Source organism: Phoca vitulina, unplaced genomic scaffold, assembly GCF_004348235.1.
Source record: "Phoca vitulina isolate PV1807 unplaced genomic scaffold, GSC_HSeal_1.0 scaffold17, whole genome shotgun sequence".
Lineage (NCBI taxonomy): Eukaryota > Metazoa > Chordata > Mammalia > Carnivora > Phocidae > Phoca > Phoca vitulina.
The window spans coordinates 28,668,062-28,685,955 of NW_022589720.1; the positions used below are offsets into that span (position 1 = coordinate 28,668,062).

The 17,894-nt window shown below is 32.3% G+C and overlaps 1 protein-coding gene across 2 annotated transcripts in view; it reads left to right on the forward strand.

The window, feature by feature from the left end:
• The window catches only part of NIPBL (NIPBL cohesin loading factor), a 201,911-nt gene that overhangs the window by 103,383 nt on the left and 80,634 nt on the right, over positions 1-17,894 (forward strand). For both annotated transcript variants that reach the window (XM_032415149.1, XM_032415150.1), the window contains exons 7-10: positions 403-563; positions 1,492-1,588; positions 5,080-5,706; positions 11,728-13,350. In XM_032415149.1, the coding sequence (XP_032271040.1) occupies positions 403-563; positions 1,492-1,588; positions 5,080-5,706; positions 11,728-13,350 (2,508 nt within the window). The remainder of the gene's footprint in view (positions 1-402; positions 564-1,491; positions 1,589-5,079; positions 5,707-11,727; positions 13,351-17,894) is intronic.

The following is a 17,894-nucleotide window of genomic DNA, read 5'->3' on the forward strand; positions in this document are numbered from 1 at the left end:
TATATACATACATATAGCATACCATTTATATAAAGTTATATGTGAAACAGTGCTCTGTATTATTTAGGAATATATTCATTTATAGTAAAGGCATAAAGGTAATTCATAGAGTAAACTGTGAATTCAATATGGTGGTTACTTTTATGAAGTGAGGGGGAGGGAACAGAGGAGAGGAATATGCAGATATTGGAGAGCTTCAGCCTTATCTGATGTTTTATTTCTTTTCAAAAATGGGTCTGAATGATGTGGTACAGTGCTAAGATTTGATCAAGCATTAGATAGTACATGAGTGCTCATTATTATTTTCTGTAATTTCTGTATGCTTAAAATATTTTGTGAACAATCGTTATTTTAACAGTTTATTTTTATACAGCTTTTTCTTTTTATTCTTATTAATTTCAGCATCAGTATCAAGTCCCATTGTTGCAGGTGGTTTGAGAAACATACATGATAATAAAGTTTCTGGTCCGTTGTCTGGCAATTCAGCTAATCATCATGCTGATAATCCTAGACATGGCTCAAGTGACGACTACCTACACATGGTGCACAGGCTAAGTAGTGACGTATGTAATATATTAGTTATCATTGAGGTAATAAAATAGTGTTAATATTTGTTTCATGACCTATTTTGATTCCACAGTTTAAATGGTATCTACTGTATATGAGGTTATACCATGTCTGAGAATCTAGCTCTGAACAGTGTGGTTCCTATACCCACAGAGCTTAGTCTAGAGTAAGATTGGTAAACTAGCCAGTAGTTTGAGCTACAACTAAAAATGGCTTTTACATTTTTAAACAACAACAACAAAGAACAGTATGTGACAGAAATTATATGTGGCCCACAAAGCCTAAAATATTTATTATCTGTCCCTTTACAGAAGTTTGCCAATCCTTGCTGTAGAAGTTTTGGTTCTTAATGAAATATAGTTTCATTTTTAAATACTTGTTCACACAAAAATGTTCCTTTAAATAATGAACCTTTATTAGTACATAGTTCTTTTTCCCTCTAGGACTTGCACATAACTTTATTCCCTGAAATTTAAGGTTGCTTTGATGTTTTAAGATATTCCACATACTGGAATTGGTTTTGTGGTATCATCAGATAAGTTATATGTTACTGGTTTGGTGGTATTACCAGATAAGTTATATGTATATAAGGATAACAAAGATGACCGTGAACTCTGCCCTCTAGGCGTTTATAGCCTGGTAGGGTGTTCACAGCTCCTTTTGTAGAAAATAGTAAACAAAAATGGAGCATAGTAGTAATACCAGTTTTCTTATTCATTGCCACGCATAGGCTGTTGATTCTTTTGGATACAATTTCAAATCTTCTAAGATTTACCATGAAGAAAACAGGAAAGTGCAGAAGAATTATGCTTTTGAATACCAGCACTTTACTTGTCAGTAGTTTATGTCTTTTATTGGTCTGTTTAAGATTTCTCTAAAGCCTCTCCTATCATTTAAGGTATAAATTTTATACTCTATTCTTAGGATGGAGATTCTTCAACAATGAGGAATGCTGCATCTTTTCCCTTGAGGTCTCCACAACCAGTATGCTCCCCTGCTGGAAGTGATGGAACTCCTAAAGGTATTATAGTAACTAAAATTTCCTTCAGCATTTCATATACATACACACACACACACACACACACTCACACACTCTCACACACACACACACAGACACACACTTTTTTTTTTTTTTAATTGGGGTGGGTGAGAGAGAATTTTAGCAGGCTCCAAACGCAGGGCTCAATCTCACAACCTTCAGATCATAACGTGGGCTAAAATCAAGATTTGGACACTTAAAATGCAGGCGCCCTAGCATTTCCTATTTCAAGTTGAGTAAAGGGCTCAAACTTCTTAGTTGCAGATACCAAAAACTGTTCTTTATTGTTTTTCATTTATTGTGGGAAAGAAACAAACCTGTAGTTATCCCTATAAACTTTTGATAGTGTTTTCAGATATATACAGCATTGTTCTCACTGTTAAATCCAATCGTCTTTCCAGACCACAGCCTTCTTAACCTCTCTTGAACGTTTGAAATTATTGATCTACTTTCCCCATCATCCAGCTTCCCAAAAAAAACTTATATCAAGTCCACTGGTTTTCCTCATACTTATTTTATTTCATTGTTTTTTTTTTTTTTCATTAGCTCTTCTATCTGCTCTCTCATTCCTCAAGATTTCTGTCATTAGACTTTTTAATCTCCCATTATACTTTTCTCCTTGGCTGTTTTACTCAGTTTTGATAATAGCATTGATTACTTTTATGAACAGGATTGCCAAATCAATGTCTTTGGTTCCAGTCCTGTGTCCCAAGTTGTAATTATTGTTTCCAAACAAAATTTCCTCATGGCTAGCTGGTATTTCAAATTCATTTTCAAGATTGTTCTCACTGTTCTTTTTGCCATTCAATTTAATTTAATGCCATTCCAGTCCTGAATCATCATTAAGTTGTCTCTCATCTCTCATGTAGTCACTTGTCAAAATCAGGCCTATTCTGTTTTACCTCTCTAAATGTCTTACACATACTTTCATTTCTGCTTATTAAAATCCTATCTTTTCAAGTTCTAAGTTAAATGGATGATCTTCCATGGATCCTTTTCTCCTAATCTTCTTAAACCATTCATTAGTTTAAATATTTTCTAATAACTTATTGTGTACTATTTTATGGACATGAATTTTATCTTCAAATTCCCAAAGAACCTCGTGTGGACTTTTATATATACTAGATTCATAAAATTGTGAATTTAAGTCCAAGTTTGAGCTTTTTTTTAGAAGTACTTAAAATTAAAGTGTGATAATTTGAATTACCTGAGTTATTGGAAGAGAATATTGTATTCCGTGTTAAAGAATTAGCTTGTAATTAATTGCAATATATCTGATAATAAATTTTCTCTATCCATGAGAATTTCTAATTATAGCCTTCTAAATCATGGACTGGTATGCCTCTTATTATAAAGATATTTTTTTCACAGATTGTCTCTAATCAAAGAGTTGGAACACATTCTTCCTGGGGTGAAAGTTGAACTTTCATGAGCCATTCTTATTCTATAATTCTATGAATTTTCAGGGATAAAAATAACTCAGCTTATGAAAGAAAGAGCAGCTTTCAGAATAACTCTATTTGTAGGGTAGGCATCAAAGTTAGGTACATATCTCACAAGTATTGTCAGAGTGAGAAATTATTCAGACTGCCAGGGAGAAGTAACAGTGGGATAGCTGGTTGATCTAGATAATCAGTCTATTTTTCTTCTAACTCTTGAGGATGGATGGATGGATGGATAACTTTAGATAGAAAGAAAAAAACTTTAGAACAACTTCTTGAACACATTATTCATCAGAAACCTCTACTTCTGTTCATGAGGTTGTTTTCCAACTAGTTTTGAAGGTTGAATGCATTGTCAGTCTAATTTGATTTATAGATGAACTGTTGGAATTTAAGTTTGTTCTAAAATATATATAATTAGTCACAAAAATTTTAAATACAAAGACAATATGGTGTATTGAATTCAGATGTTAGAAAAATCTGGGTTTAAATTTTTCAGGTTTGCTAGCCATATAACTTTGGGCAGGTTGCTTAACCACTATAAGCTTCATGTTCCTTTCTGCAAAATAGTAATAATAATACAAATCAAGGTTGTTGTAAATTATTTAAATGACCTGATGTGCAAAGCACCTTGCACACGCTCTGACACAAAATAAATGGTCCAAAAATGTTAGTTTCATTTCTTTTTAACTTCCCATATAAGCTGTCTAAAAACACTATCTGTTGATTTAACTTCAAACTAACATTTCTGGTAGATTGCTTCAGTTGTATCTTGGGACACCTGGGTGGCTCAGTCGGTTAAGCGACTGCCTTTGGCTCAGGTCATGATCCCAGGGTCCTGGGATCGAGCCCCGCATCAGGCTCCTTGCTCGGTGGGGAGCCTGCTTCTCCCTCTGCCTGCCGCTCCCCCTGCTTGTGCTCTCTCGGTCTCTCTCCCTTTGACAAATAAAATCTTAAAAAAAAAAAAATTACTCAGTTGCATCTTTATCACATTTTATCTAATAGATATGTTCTCTAAAAAGTTATATTTTTATATATCACACTTTAGATATATTAACATTGCTGATTGAAACGACAGATTTATGTATCATGGAAAAATCATATACTGAAACCTTAATTTAAGATAAGTCTAGGTTTAAGTTCTTTCTATAAAGCACTTTCATCCTGACTGATTTTTATAATTTCCTATGGGTTTTTAAACATTTTATAGTCTAATGATAAGAAATGTAACAATTATACTTTTATTTCTGAAGCATATCAATACATTTTTCTCATTTAACAGCTTGTTATCGAGGAGAATTTTTTCATTTGATTAGCTTATTTTTACCACTTCCTTGTATCATATGCATTTGTAAATTAATGGGATCTGGGCTGAAGATACTTTATTGAGCCTTGATATTTGCTGGACTTGCATATTTTTCTAATAGAGGGAGGATTAGCAAGCTGAAGAGAGTATGTGAATGATGTTAAGTGGAGGGAGAAAGAGAACACCACATAAAGGTATAAATCAATATTTTACCACCAGTTTGTAAAGTAAGTGAAGATTCTAAAAATTGTAATTGTTCCCACTTTCTTTTTCTTATACCGGTAAATATTCATGTGAGTGTAGTTTCTAGGATTAATTTGTTAATTATAATTTGACAGACTTATTCTTACTTTAGACTTGTCAGTTTTTCTAGATAATAAGTGAAAGAATAGAGAGTATTTGTCCAAAATATTTGTGTTGTATCATCTTTAGAAACAATGAACTCCTTTGCTGTTTTCAAGCTAAGTATATTTTATAGGGACAAAAATAGAAATAACATAATACTGGTCTGGAAGATGGAATATTCATACTTAAATTTAAACCTGGATCATCTGTGAGCAAGCTAGGCTTTCTTTTTGTATTTTGTAGATAAGGCGCTGAGGTTAGGTAATTTCCTAATATTTTTTCTTGCATTACGATGTTGTCACTTGTTTAATATTTCTATCACAGTGTAAGAAAATGTAAAACTAGCACAATTGTTCATTCCTGTTGAATTGCTTTTCTAGGATCAAGACCACCTTTAATCCTTCAGTCTCAGCCTCTACCTTGTTCATCACCTCGAGATGTTCCACCAGACATCTTGCTAGATTCTCCAGAAAGAAAACAAAAGAAGCAAAAGAAAATGAAATTAGGCAAGGATGAAAAAGACCAGAGTGAGAAAGCTGCAATGTATGATATTATTAGTTCTCCATCCAAGGACTCTACTAAACTTACATTAAGACTTTCTCGTGTAAGGTCTTCAGACATGGACCAGCAAGAGGATATGCTTTCTGGTATGGAAAATAGCAATGTTTCAGAAAATGATATTCCTTTTAATGTGCAGTACCCAGGACAGACTTCAAAAACACCCATTACTCCACAGGATGTAAACCGCCCACTAAATGCTGCTCAGTGTTTGTCGCAGCAAGAACAAACAGCATTCCTTCCAGCAAATCAAGTGCCTGTTTTACAACAGAACACTTCAATTGCTACAAAACAGCCCCAAACTTCTGTGGTACAGAATCAGCAGCAGGTATCACAACAGGGACCTATATATGATGAAGTGGAATTGGATGCATTAGCTGAAATTGAACGAATAGAGAGAGAATCAGCTATTGAAAGGGAGCGCTTTTCAAAAGAAGTTCAAGACAAAGGTAAAATAATCTCATTACTACCACTTCATACTCTGGGCAAATGTGTAATTATAATGTAAAAAACGTTTTTTTAGTTACTCTTTTTTTTTTCATTATATTTTATAGTTCATTATATCACTCAGTTATATTTTTATTACTAATGCTTATACCTCAGAAGTTAAAATCTTGATTTTTTTATTTGAAACAATTATCTGAGATTTGGTAATTCTGTATCACAGGTCTATTCACCTATTATGTATCAAATGATATTATCTGTGCTTGTCTACTAAAATGAATGTTAGTATTTCACATGTATTTTCTATAAGTTATATTAGTATAGTTTTGCATCTTCACCTTTTTTTCTGTCAAAACAAGGGTAACTGATAGAGAATTATTTTGAACCAGTACCTTTAAGAAAAGTTTATGTGGATCTTTATTTAGTTAGATTTTTCACTTTGTTTCCAGTCCTGCCATCTCTTAATAATATAGTTTGGGTTTTTGTTTTGTTTTGTTTAGTAAAAAAATTATGGAAAGAATTTTAAATTAATATTAAGTAGCAAACCTTTAAGGGTCAAGGATCTTTTTTTGGTGATTAGATTTAAGTGTTCCCTTTTGTCTGAGTAGTGTGTTAGGATGGAGCGTCAAGACACCTATTCTATGAATTTATGGGCTTTTTTTGTGCTTCATAAAAAATTATAATCAAATAAAAGTAACTCCCTATTAAATTCTTGATTATTTGGTGAATATTATATACAAAACTCTTGAAAATTTTGATAGACTGATGAATCAGTGATTGAAATTAGTAATGTAATTTATGGATTTGATGTCTTTACAGATTCATATACACATTTGACTACCCAAACCAAAGTATACTTTATGCTTTAATTTTATAGTTAAATATTCTACGTTGTTAAATAGTTCTCATATTTTCTTTTTGGTAATTATAAAACAAAACTTCATAAAGTTGGGTAGAACTTTTTATATATGATCTTGTTCATTATGTGACAGGATCATTTCTAGATAATTGTGTTTCTAAGAAACATGCTGAAGATTTGTATTATATTTCCTATCATGATGGATCTTTTTAACATTATTGAAAAAACAGACATTATTTAGTAATTGTTGCACTATGGTGTTTGCTAAGTGCCTAGATCACAGGTTGGTGCAAATAAAGAGACTGCCAGAAGTCTTTATTTTATTGGCTAGGGAACTGGAATTTTTTTAAAGTACTAAACTATTGATGTTAAGGATGATATACAGTGTTCTTATTCTTTGGTTTAGTAATGTGGGGTTCAGGAAATAATAACTATATAGGTTCCAGAATGTATCTCCTCCTCTAACGACTCTTATGAAAGTATATGCATGTCAAATGAAGAGAGCAATGTTATTTAACTTCTCTTGATGGTATTAATCCCAAATTCCTGAATCCTATGACAGTTTTGCAAGAAACATAAAATTGTAATTTCTTGACTGAGAAATATTAGTTGCCTTGAGAACTGAATTTTTGCATGACATTTTAATCTGTGTTTTTGGAAATTATGTTCTCAAAAAGGAGCTTAATTTTTTTAATGATTTTTTAATAGTTGGTAGGAACAAAAACAGAGGAAATGGTAAACTTTTTTTTTTTTTTTTTTACTTTCCTGAACTTTCATTGTATCATATTTGTTGAAGCCGAAGTTTTTACTTTTAAAAACTGAAAGAAAATAAGGATACTAAATAAGGCTAACTGCATAATACCAAACTTACTTTAGACTACTAACTTTTTTTAGGGGAAATAAAACAAATTCAGCCAATAGCATACTGTTCTTTCAGAAACTTGTAATATATATTTTACTTTTAATTATGTAATCAGTTTTCTCTGTAATCTATGATAGCGTGCCTATAACAAAAGTTAATTGAGAAGTTGAGTGAAAAGAATTGACTTACAATTTTGAATTCTCTAAGTGGACTTACAGAGGTATCTGGTGCTATAAGGTTAAAGGAATAAATGTTCATTGGAACTACCTGATCCTTAGTTTGATTTAGATGATTTAGTATGTGTATTTTCCCAAATTGGTTATGCTGATATTTGCCTACCTCATATTAGTGCTGTCATTTCTGACTTGTTTGCTGAAAGCCATGCTCCCATTATTTTGTGGCTTTATTTGAAAACCTTTAGAATTTAGGTGCCACCTAACACCTGTGATTTGAACTTTGTCATTTTGTATTCAGTTTCTGCACTGTGTGGTGGGCTAGTGTTTTATATTATAAGAGTTATCTTGAGATTTTGGAAAGATTAAAGGTCTGGTATGTTGCTCTAAGACTGTAGGTGAGGTCATAAATAAAAGCAACATTTTCTGAAGTGGTAGTTTTATAGTCAGCCCTTGAGAATTGAAATATTTCCTTGAAATGAATTTATTACTAGTTACCACTGCATTTTAGGACTAAATTGTGAAATTGATATTTACTGCATTCTAAGGTATGGCACTGAGAACTTTTTTATAACTATTGGTAACTATTGGTGGTGGTAAGGAACAAAAAAGACTACTTGTTTTACTGAGAGCTCTCTTATAGGGTCTGTGCTTGTTTCCCATTATATTCATTTATTATGAGAGATGCTTCCTTTCAATAGACCAGAAATGAAAAAAACTATGGCTTATAAATAAGATTAGAAAGTTTAACACACATGGTTGTTTGATCGTTATGCAGTTTAAGAAAAGGGATAGAATACTCTTAAGAAATATTTTACCTAGGCTGTGGCAGAACGTAATGTACCTCTGTTCCACACATAGAGGACACTTTCCTGGCTGCTAGGTATTTATGTCCCTTGGCCTGTTGTCCCTTCTTTGGGTAGTTTTATATACACTGATAGGTTAAATCTCTGTAACCTAATATTTTATTATATTCTTAAAGGACCTTTTTGCTCAACCTCTGCTCATATTTTCAATGTCTAATTACATAAATTAATTTTAAAAGGCTGTTCATCTTTGCTTCTGGGATGACCTATCATAGACATTAATATCTCCTCCATGTGCTGAAAATTCCTGCTTTCTTTTGCCAAAGAGGGGGTTTCTTTGTTCATCTTTGCCTATTTCATCTTTTTCAAGGTCCACTTTCCATGTTAGTAAGTGTGAGGAATGGCCTAGCCTAGCTACTAATGTCTTTTATAATGTTACGATATTCTTACACTATAACCCTTATAAAAAGTAAATTACCTACTGTCATTTGGAATAAGAGACTAGACGGAAATAGGACAGTTAGCCACTTAGTTTATACTGCAATTTAAGGTTGGGATGTTTTCATTTTTCATAATTGGCTACTATGTGTATAATTGTGTTGTTTTAAGAGTTTTCAGTTATCACTTGTAAATTAAAGCAAGTGATATAGTTTGTTTCTTACAAGAATAATCAAGTTCAGAATTTCTCTAACGGCTGGATCGTATTTTCATATCAGCATCTAGATGACAAGTATTGTTGGTTTTGAAATTATGGTATCTTTTTGTATGCATTTTCTTCAGGACTATATGCATTCTGATAGCTAAACTTATGGTACCCTGTGCTGAAAAGGGCTTAAAGATAATCAGTGTCCCAAATATTGAAATTATTCTTTATAGAGATGGCTTTCCATCATTAGGTGAAAGTTATGATGTAATGAAGACTGATAACAAAAGTGGATAGACAAAAGTGACGTGCAGATTCAGAGCCACTTTACAGGAATAAGTTCATGGTGGAACTGAATCAGATCAAGTGAATCAGACCTGCGTGCTCTTAACATATTCAAGAATCCTTGCAGCAGTAATGGAATTTTTCCCGGTTTTACCGAAGAGGTGACGTACTTTTCAATAGTTGAAAAATTAAAACTTTGTATTTAGCAATATATTGTGCATAATGGAAAAAATTACAAGATCTTCCCCAATCTTATTATATTACTCATGTGCAAATGCTTTCATATATTTTTATTATAAATAATCATAGCATCTATAGTTTAACTAAATCAAACATAACAATTTCTTTGAAATTAAACTATGCTAAATTTCTATTTTAATGATAAATGATTATTTGAAATGAGGTTAATTATCTAAAAACTCTTAAGTATTTTGTAATCCTTTAAATTTAGCCTTTAAGATATTTTAATGTTAATGTTCAGAAGAAAGACTGATTGCTCATATTAATAAAAGGATGAGCCACAGATTTCTTAAGAGAAATCTTCAAGATGCCTGAGTTCTGTGATGTCATTATCGTTCTTAAGTACACTTAGGTTACCATTTTAATGACTTTCACAAGCATGTTTCATTGAAACATAAAAATTTTCAACTAGATTATACTATTTCGATTTCTAGATTCTTGTCCTAAAGGTTTAAGGGTATAAGGTGATAAAGCATCCCATTTATGAGGTAATAATTATTTGGTGTGCCATATGGTAAGATGTAAAGATTATTTTGTGTGGCAGAACATTACAAAATAAAATTAAGGAAACATAAATTTAATATTCTGAGTGCTTTCTTCTTAAGTATTGAGGCAGAAAGTTTCATATACGTTCTTACCAGGGTAGTTTTAACTGGGGAAAATAGATGATAAGATATTTTATTAATATTATCAGGTAGTTATTTTACAAATGGAGCATATGTGACGGTAGACTTGACTTCCGAATAACTAAGAACCAGAATGACTTACTTCTACAAAAAAATTACTAGTAAATATTTGAGTTAAACTTTAGTAAAATATTTTACTAGACTTTAAGCTGGAATGGACTGCTGCTTCTTACTTTGAAAACAAAATGATGGAACTTTGGTGAATAAAAGCAACATTACCATTAAAAGTTTTTGTTTGTTTGTTTTTCAAACTTGGTTTTCTAACAATAAGAGGTTATTTTTTAATGGTCATTTTGACTTTTAACCTTGTTTTCCTTAAATGATATTTGTCACATTAATGAATATCATAAGGGAATCTAGAGGTTCTCCTATAAAAATGATTTAAATGACTTTTAAAACAAAGCCAGGCAATTCAGAAGTAAATATTAAAGCAGACAAAACCTTAAGGTGCTATAATACAACTATTCCCAAGAACTAACTAGAGATTCAGAAAATGACCTAGCAGCCTCTTGAGTCAAGTGGAATCATGCACAGAAATACATAACTTAAAAATACCTTGACATTTTATTGTGGTGGTAGATTTGTGTTTGTGTGTATTTTTGTCTTTACATTTCAGAATACCATAAATTATTTCTTACTGAGGCCAGTATATAGATCCCTATAACCTTACATTGAAGAACCAAAGCATTTTTCTTAAGTGGAAGTTGCTTTTAAGACAGGATTTATCTAAAAAGTCCTTCTATGCGTCTCATTTTTATACTTATAATATTAATGTTTCCTTATTTTAAATATACTTCTAATGTGTGTTAGCTTTTAAATTCCATTTGTGCTGTTGACACCTTGAAGAATTTGAATCCTGGATCAAAGGTTAATGACAAACTATTAAACTCTCTTTTTTTCCCTTATTCTCCTCATTTACTTTTTTCAGTGGCATGATTTCTGTTTTCTTTTGGGTTTTATTCTTTTCCATACTTGTCTTACATGTTGTAAAAGCTTATGTTTCCTGTTTATTATGTTAGCAGTATGAGCACTTAGTAATTTTTGGTTCATGGTTAAATGATGTTAAATGAGAACGTGTGATTTATAACTGATTGCCTTATTCTTATGTAAAGAATCTGGTTTATCCTTTACATATACAAACATAAATATATGTTTGTATTTAATGTATTATAAGTTCTATTTATTTTATACTCTTGGGCTTATTTATATAATCAACAAATATGCTGTTAAATTCTTGTTACTATAGTCACTAATATTTATTGAGGTACAGCAACCATGAATATTTCCTTAAACCTTGGTTTAAAAGTATTATGTGATTCATGCCTGCTATTTTATACATGCATATTGACATTTGCATTCACCACATTTAAAAAAACATTGTGACTTAAAGAAATATCAAAGTCCATATGGCTTTTAATAAGATAAGAATATATGTCTATTACTGATACTGAATATTTATCTTTAAATTTCAGATAAGCCTTTGAAAAAAAGAAAACAAGATTCTTACCCACAGGAGGCTGGGGGTGCTACAGGAGGTAATAGACCAGCTTCTCAGGAGACGGGTTCTACGGGAAATGGGTCAAGGCCAGCATTAATGGTTAGCATTGATCTTCATCAGGCAGGAAGAGTGGACTCTCAGGCTTCTATAACTCAGGATTCAGACTCCATAAAAAAGCCTGAAGAAATCAAACAATGTAATGATGCACCTATTTCTGTTCTCCAGGAAGATATTATTGGAAATCTTAAAGCTACACCAGAAAACCATCCTGAGACTCCTAAAAAAAAGTCTGATTCTGAGCTTTCAAAGAATGAAATCAAACAAAATGAAAGATTGGCAGAATCTAAACCAAATGAAAACAGATTGGTGGAGACAAAATCAAGTGAAAGTAAGTTAGAAACTAAAATTGACACACAAACAGAAGAACCTAAACAGAATGAGAGCAGAACAACTGAATCCAAACAAAATGAGAGCACCACATCTGAACCTAAACAGAATGAAAATAGACTGTCTGACATAAAACCAAATGACAACAAACAAAATAACGGCAGATCAGAAACAACAAAGGCAAGACCTGAAACCCCAAAGCAAAAGGGTGAAAGCCGACCTGAAACTCCAAAACAAAAGAGTGATGGGCGCCCTGAAACCCCAAAACAGAAGGGTGATGGCCGACCTGAAACTCCAAAGCAGAAAGGTGAGGGCCGACCTGAAACTCCAAAGCAAAAAAATGAAGGTCGGCCTGAAACACCAAAACATAGGCATGAAAATAGGAGAGATTCTGGAAAGCCATCAACAGAGAAAAAACCTGAAGTGTCTAAACATAAACAGGATATTAAATCTGATTCACCTCGGTTAAAATCAGAACGAGCTGAAGCCTTAAAGCAGAGACCTGATGGGCGATCTATTTCTGAGTCATTAAGACGTGACCATGATAGTAAACAAAAATCAGATGACAGGAATGAATCAGAGCGACATCGGGGGGATCAGTCGAGGGTTCGAAGACCAGAAACGTTGAGATCCTCTAATAGAAATGAACATGGCATTAAATCTGATGGTTCAAAACCTGATAAACTAGAAAGAAAACATAGACATGAATCAGGGGACTCAAGGGAAAGACCATCTTCTGGGGAGCAAAAATCAAGGCCTGACAGTCCTCGTGTTAAACAAGGAGATTCTAATAAATCAAGATCTGATAAGCCTGGTTTTAAATCACCAAATAGTAAAGATGACAAAAGGACAGAGGGTAATAAGACTAAAGTAGACAGTAATAAAGCGCACCCTGACAATAAGGCAGAATTTCCAAGTTATTTGTTGGGGGGCAGGTCTGGTGCATTGAAAAATTTTGTCATTCCAAAAATCAAGAGGGATAAAGATGGTAATATTACTCAGGAGACAAAGAAAATGGAAATGAAAGGAGAGCAGAAAGACAAAGTAGAAAAAATGGGATTAGTTGAAGATCTAAATAAAGGAGCTAAGCCTGTAGTTGTCCTGCAAAAACTGTCTTTGGATGATGTTCAGAAACTTATTAAAGATAGAGAAGATAAATCAAGAAGTTCCCTTAAACCTATCAAGAATAAACCATCAAAGTCAAATAAAGGTAAGAATACTTACACTGATGTCATTTGTATTCTAATCAGTTTTTGTTTAAGTTTTAGGGTTACTAAGGATTTTAAAAAATGGAAACTTATAAAAATTGAAACACTGCTATAGGAAAATATAACATTTATATAAAACAATAATGAATTGTTTTCAGTAATATAAATAAAAAGTTGTCAGTGAAAATTCTTTGTCTTCCACCCCTACTTGAACTACTCACTGTGGTCATAATTTTTACTTTGGTACACAGCGATACGTTCTTTTGCTGTTTAGTTATTTCAGGTATTTTTGAAAGTTGCTTGTTAATCAAGTGAATTATTAGAATGAATATATGTAACAACTTTCTAAAAAGTTATTTAGACTAAAGAGGTGTTGTGTTCCATTCTACAAGGAGGTAGTAAATTAAATTTTAATTTCTAATATCTCAATAAAGCTATATGATATACAAAAATCAATGTTATAAGCTCTTAAGAATATTGTCTTAACACTATTTTCTTACATACATATCTCTGAGTTAATTATTGATGCATAGTTTAAATTTATATAATTTAGAAAGTTATAGAAAGGTTACTTCCCTTTTTGTGGAAGAGGTGGTCAGTTATAGATATTTTATTTAAAAAATACATAGTTTTGCCCCTTTTGTCTTAAGGAATGGTATTCACCTCTTAAATCAGATTGAATCATTAGATGGTGAGGTTTGGGAGTGGTTTTTTTTGTTTTGTTTATTGTATGGTTGCTGAGTTAAATTCTATGGTTACCTGAGTAGTAGTATTTCCAGGAAAAAGTCTTAAGTGTTGAAAATACAATGGGCAGTCTGTGCAGCAAATACAGTTGTGTTTCTTTGTATACTACTTTTAAAGTATCTAAGTATATCTGCATGTATACACACACACATACATATATAATTTGTTGATGGTATGTGGCAAGACCTATGAAGCCCATGCAATATAAATACATGAAGACACCGATTTTAAGGCAGTAGAGGTAAAAGTTTGATTTTTAAGTTCTCATTCTATGGAAGAGATTCATTAAGAACTTAGATTTATATTTACTTATAAATATATGAAATTCTTGAATTGTGCTATTCCATAGGATAGTCACTAGCCTCTTTAGCTATATTTAAATGGAAATTAGTCTAAATAAAATTAAGAATTCATATCCTCCATAGCCACATGAGGCAAGTGGTTTCCTTAATAACACAGCTAGAGAACATTTGCATCATCACAGAAAGTTGTATTGCATAGTACCTGCAGTGTATTAGGAAATCCAGAAGGTGTAATGGTTATTATTATTTTTGTAAAATGTTGTATCTTGTCTACCAAAAAAATCTCAATGAAAACAGTGTCACCACGAAGAGCTGTATTCAAAGAAGTGACTTGTCATAATCAGTCCTTTTTTATTATTACTTGGTCTTTTATCAAATGTTTACTTTTTCACTGTTTTTTGGTTTTATTTTTCAAAAATGAAAAAAGATTGTCTTTATCACTAATATTTGTACTTCTTTAGTGAAGCTTTCAGATTTTACATTATTGCAATCAGACTTAACAAAAAATTAAGACTTCAGCTTTAACCAATAAATAGTTTTTATTATTTAACTTGAATGCATCTCTTTAGAATTACTTGTTTATATAAAAGAAGTTGTTAGAATGTAGTGGCCAGAGCTAGAATTTTCTTTTAGCTAAAGGTTGTTTTTAAAAATTTCACTGAAACTTTGGGAGTGGCTTTTTACAGTATAAACTAAAGAGTGTAGGTATACAATTTTAGAAGAGTCAGATGGAAAGATGGAAAGTGGTACCCTCTTGTCCCTTGATCTGGACCATCTTTTTCTCCCCTTCCATCTGTCAGCTTATGCTAGCCTTGCTTTCTAAGCTCTGTCCTAACAAAGAATCTTTACACTGAGCATCAAGAAATGAATATAGCTCCTAATACAGTACTCCTAATAGTAACTGCTGTACTCTTTCCCATGGTTTTCTCATTGCCTGTGAATGTAAACTTTTTAATACTAATCCATGTTTCTCCTAAATGTACTTTTAACACCAATATATATACTTGATATGTTCATGTTAGTAAGTAGGCTATCTGGGTGTATCTGCCTGTTAGAGTAGGGGGTGTGTGGTGTGTGCGTGCGCGTGCGCGTGTGTGTGTATGTGTGCAGGTACGTATATATACACACATGTATTACAAGATCTGCAATTATAATTAAGTGGACCTTTTCATCAAAAAATATTATTTTAATGCTTAAATTCACTTCCAAGACCCCATGTAGGTATCATTTAGGTTTATTTATACCTTAGAATTCATATCTCTTCTTTTTTAATGTACTAATTTTGGTTTTGTTTTAGATCTCTTCTACTAAGTTAGCAATAGCAGAGTTACATAATAGTGAATTTTTTAAATTACAAGCATGGGAAGCACAGTTGTGGATTATTGGCCCTTTGTATAGTACACATTACTTGGGATTTTCTTTTGGAGAGTCACAGAATCACATATTCTGACATGTTGGTGGTGTTTTTCTGAGTAAAGGAATTAGATTGACTATTATTGAGATACTTTAGTGGTTGATTTCTCAGGCCAAAATTCTTGGTAGGTTTTCCTTTCTTGGAAGAGCCATGAAATTCCATCTTTTTAAATATTTTACCTGATGTCCATATTTAAAATAATCATTCTTTAGGGTCGTTTAAAATTCCTTGAGTATGCTTTAAGCTGATGAATTTAGAATGGTAGGGATATAGATTTATGACTCTTAATATATATTACTTACTTTTGTCATTTGTGTGAACATATTAAATGTAAAAGTGACATAGTTAAATTTTATTTGATTTCTGTGGGGACATGTGTATGTATCTAGCATAATACCTAGTACATAATTAGAGCATATTAAATAGCTGTTGAATGACTGTATTGACACCATGTTTCAGAAGAGGCTTTGTGTGCAGATTAAAATTGTGTATTCATCTTTTATGTTCCCACCAATAGACCCTAGCTCAAGAGCTGCACAATTTTCAACTTTCTGTTCCCTAAACTTTGTAATAACTCTTTTCGCCCTGTCAACTACGTACTTTTTGTTAAGGTCCCAAGGAGTTTTACTCTTACTTATGTCTGTTTAATTACCCTTTCCCTTTATTTTGCTGTTCAGATTGGCTCGGTATCACTTCTGTTCAGATTGGCTGGGTATCACTTCTGTTCTCATCCTGCTTCTGTCATCTTTTGTCTTCTTACCATCCTTGTTTTTTCCTTCTCAAGCAGGGGATGGATATGGAGAACCAACATAATCTTTGTAAAACCTTTTAAATTTTTAAAATTTCTTCTATTATAGGGGTTCCTGGGTGGCTCAGTCGTTGCGCATCTGCCTTCGGCTCAGGTCATGATCCCAGAGTCGAGGCTCCCTGCTCGGCGGGAAGCCTGCTTCTCCCTCTCCCACTCCCTCTCTCGCTGTGTTCCCTCTCTCCCTGTGTCTCTCTCTGTCAAATAAATAAAAATCTTTAAAAATAAATAACAATAAATAAAATTTCTTCTATTATAATATACTTTAGTCAGTATATTAAATGCCAAAAATAATATATTTATTGAATTGTTTTTATTCAGAATATTATCCTAATATACCTTAATGTACAATATGTCTCCAATTAAAATAATATAAAGTTTGTGAGGTCTTTAAGACTGGCATGTTATGTGTTGTTAACAGCTTAGTAATTACAAACATTAACAATTTGATTTGGGTTATTTACAATTCCAGAGTGTCTCACAATATTTTACCTTTATATCCAAGGAAATAATATTTTTGTTTTTCCTTCACCTACTTTCTCCCAACTAGTTTATTGTTTTACATCACTTGCATTCAGTACTTCTAAGAAATATCCCATACCATCCGTATTTGAGATCATGGCCTTTAAACAGTTAAACAGTTACTGAAAATGGTTTTCACTGGGTATGTGTACTAATGTCCCAACTCAAATAGTCAATAGTGTTTAAATTGTAGTGTTCATTTGATTAGGTAGTAGTTGCAGTCACATTTGGGGCAGTTATTTCCTCTCAGTTATTACTATGCCATTTACACTACTTAATGTTGATCACGAAAGTACATTAACTGGTTGCCTTTTATTTTATGTGGCACTGAACAATCTAGTTGGATTGTGTTTAGGATTTTAGGCTTCTGTAAGTTTGAGAGAAAGTACTGTTTCTGAGTGAATTTTTGACATAGTTGATGATTTCTAAGTTGAGGAATTCTTAGTAAAGTGGATATGATTGTAATATTCAAAATCTTTAATAGTGCTGCAGTGGAAATTTATTTTGGTTCATTTGAACAGTTTTATAAAATGCTTTTCAAAAAACTCAAATATTCAGTTTCTGCAAAGATCTTACTATCATTGGTATCTTTAGGAAACATTTGGAGAATATTTATTACAGAAGTTGGCATAATATATACCTAACCATTGTTGGGTGTAATTTTTACAGCAGTATTTTGAAAACTTGTCCATGATTTCTGTTCGTAGAAAAATTTTGGTTCACATTTTGCTTAATAGATAATTGATACTGATTTAAAGA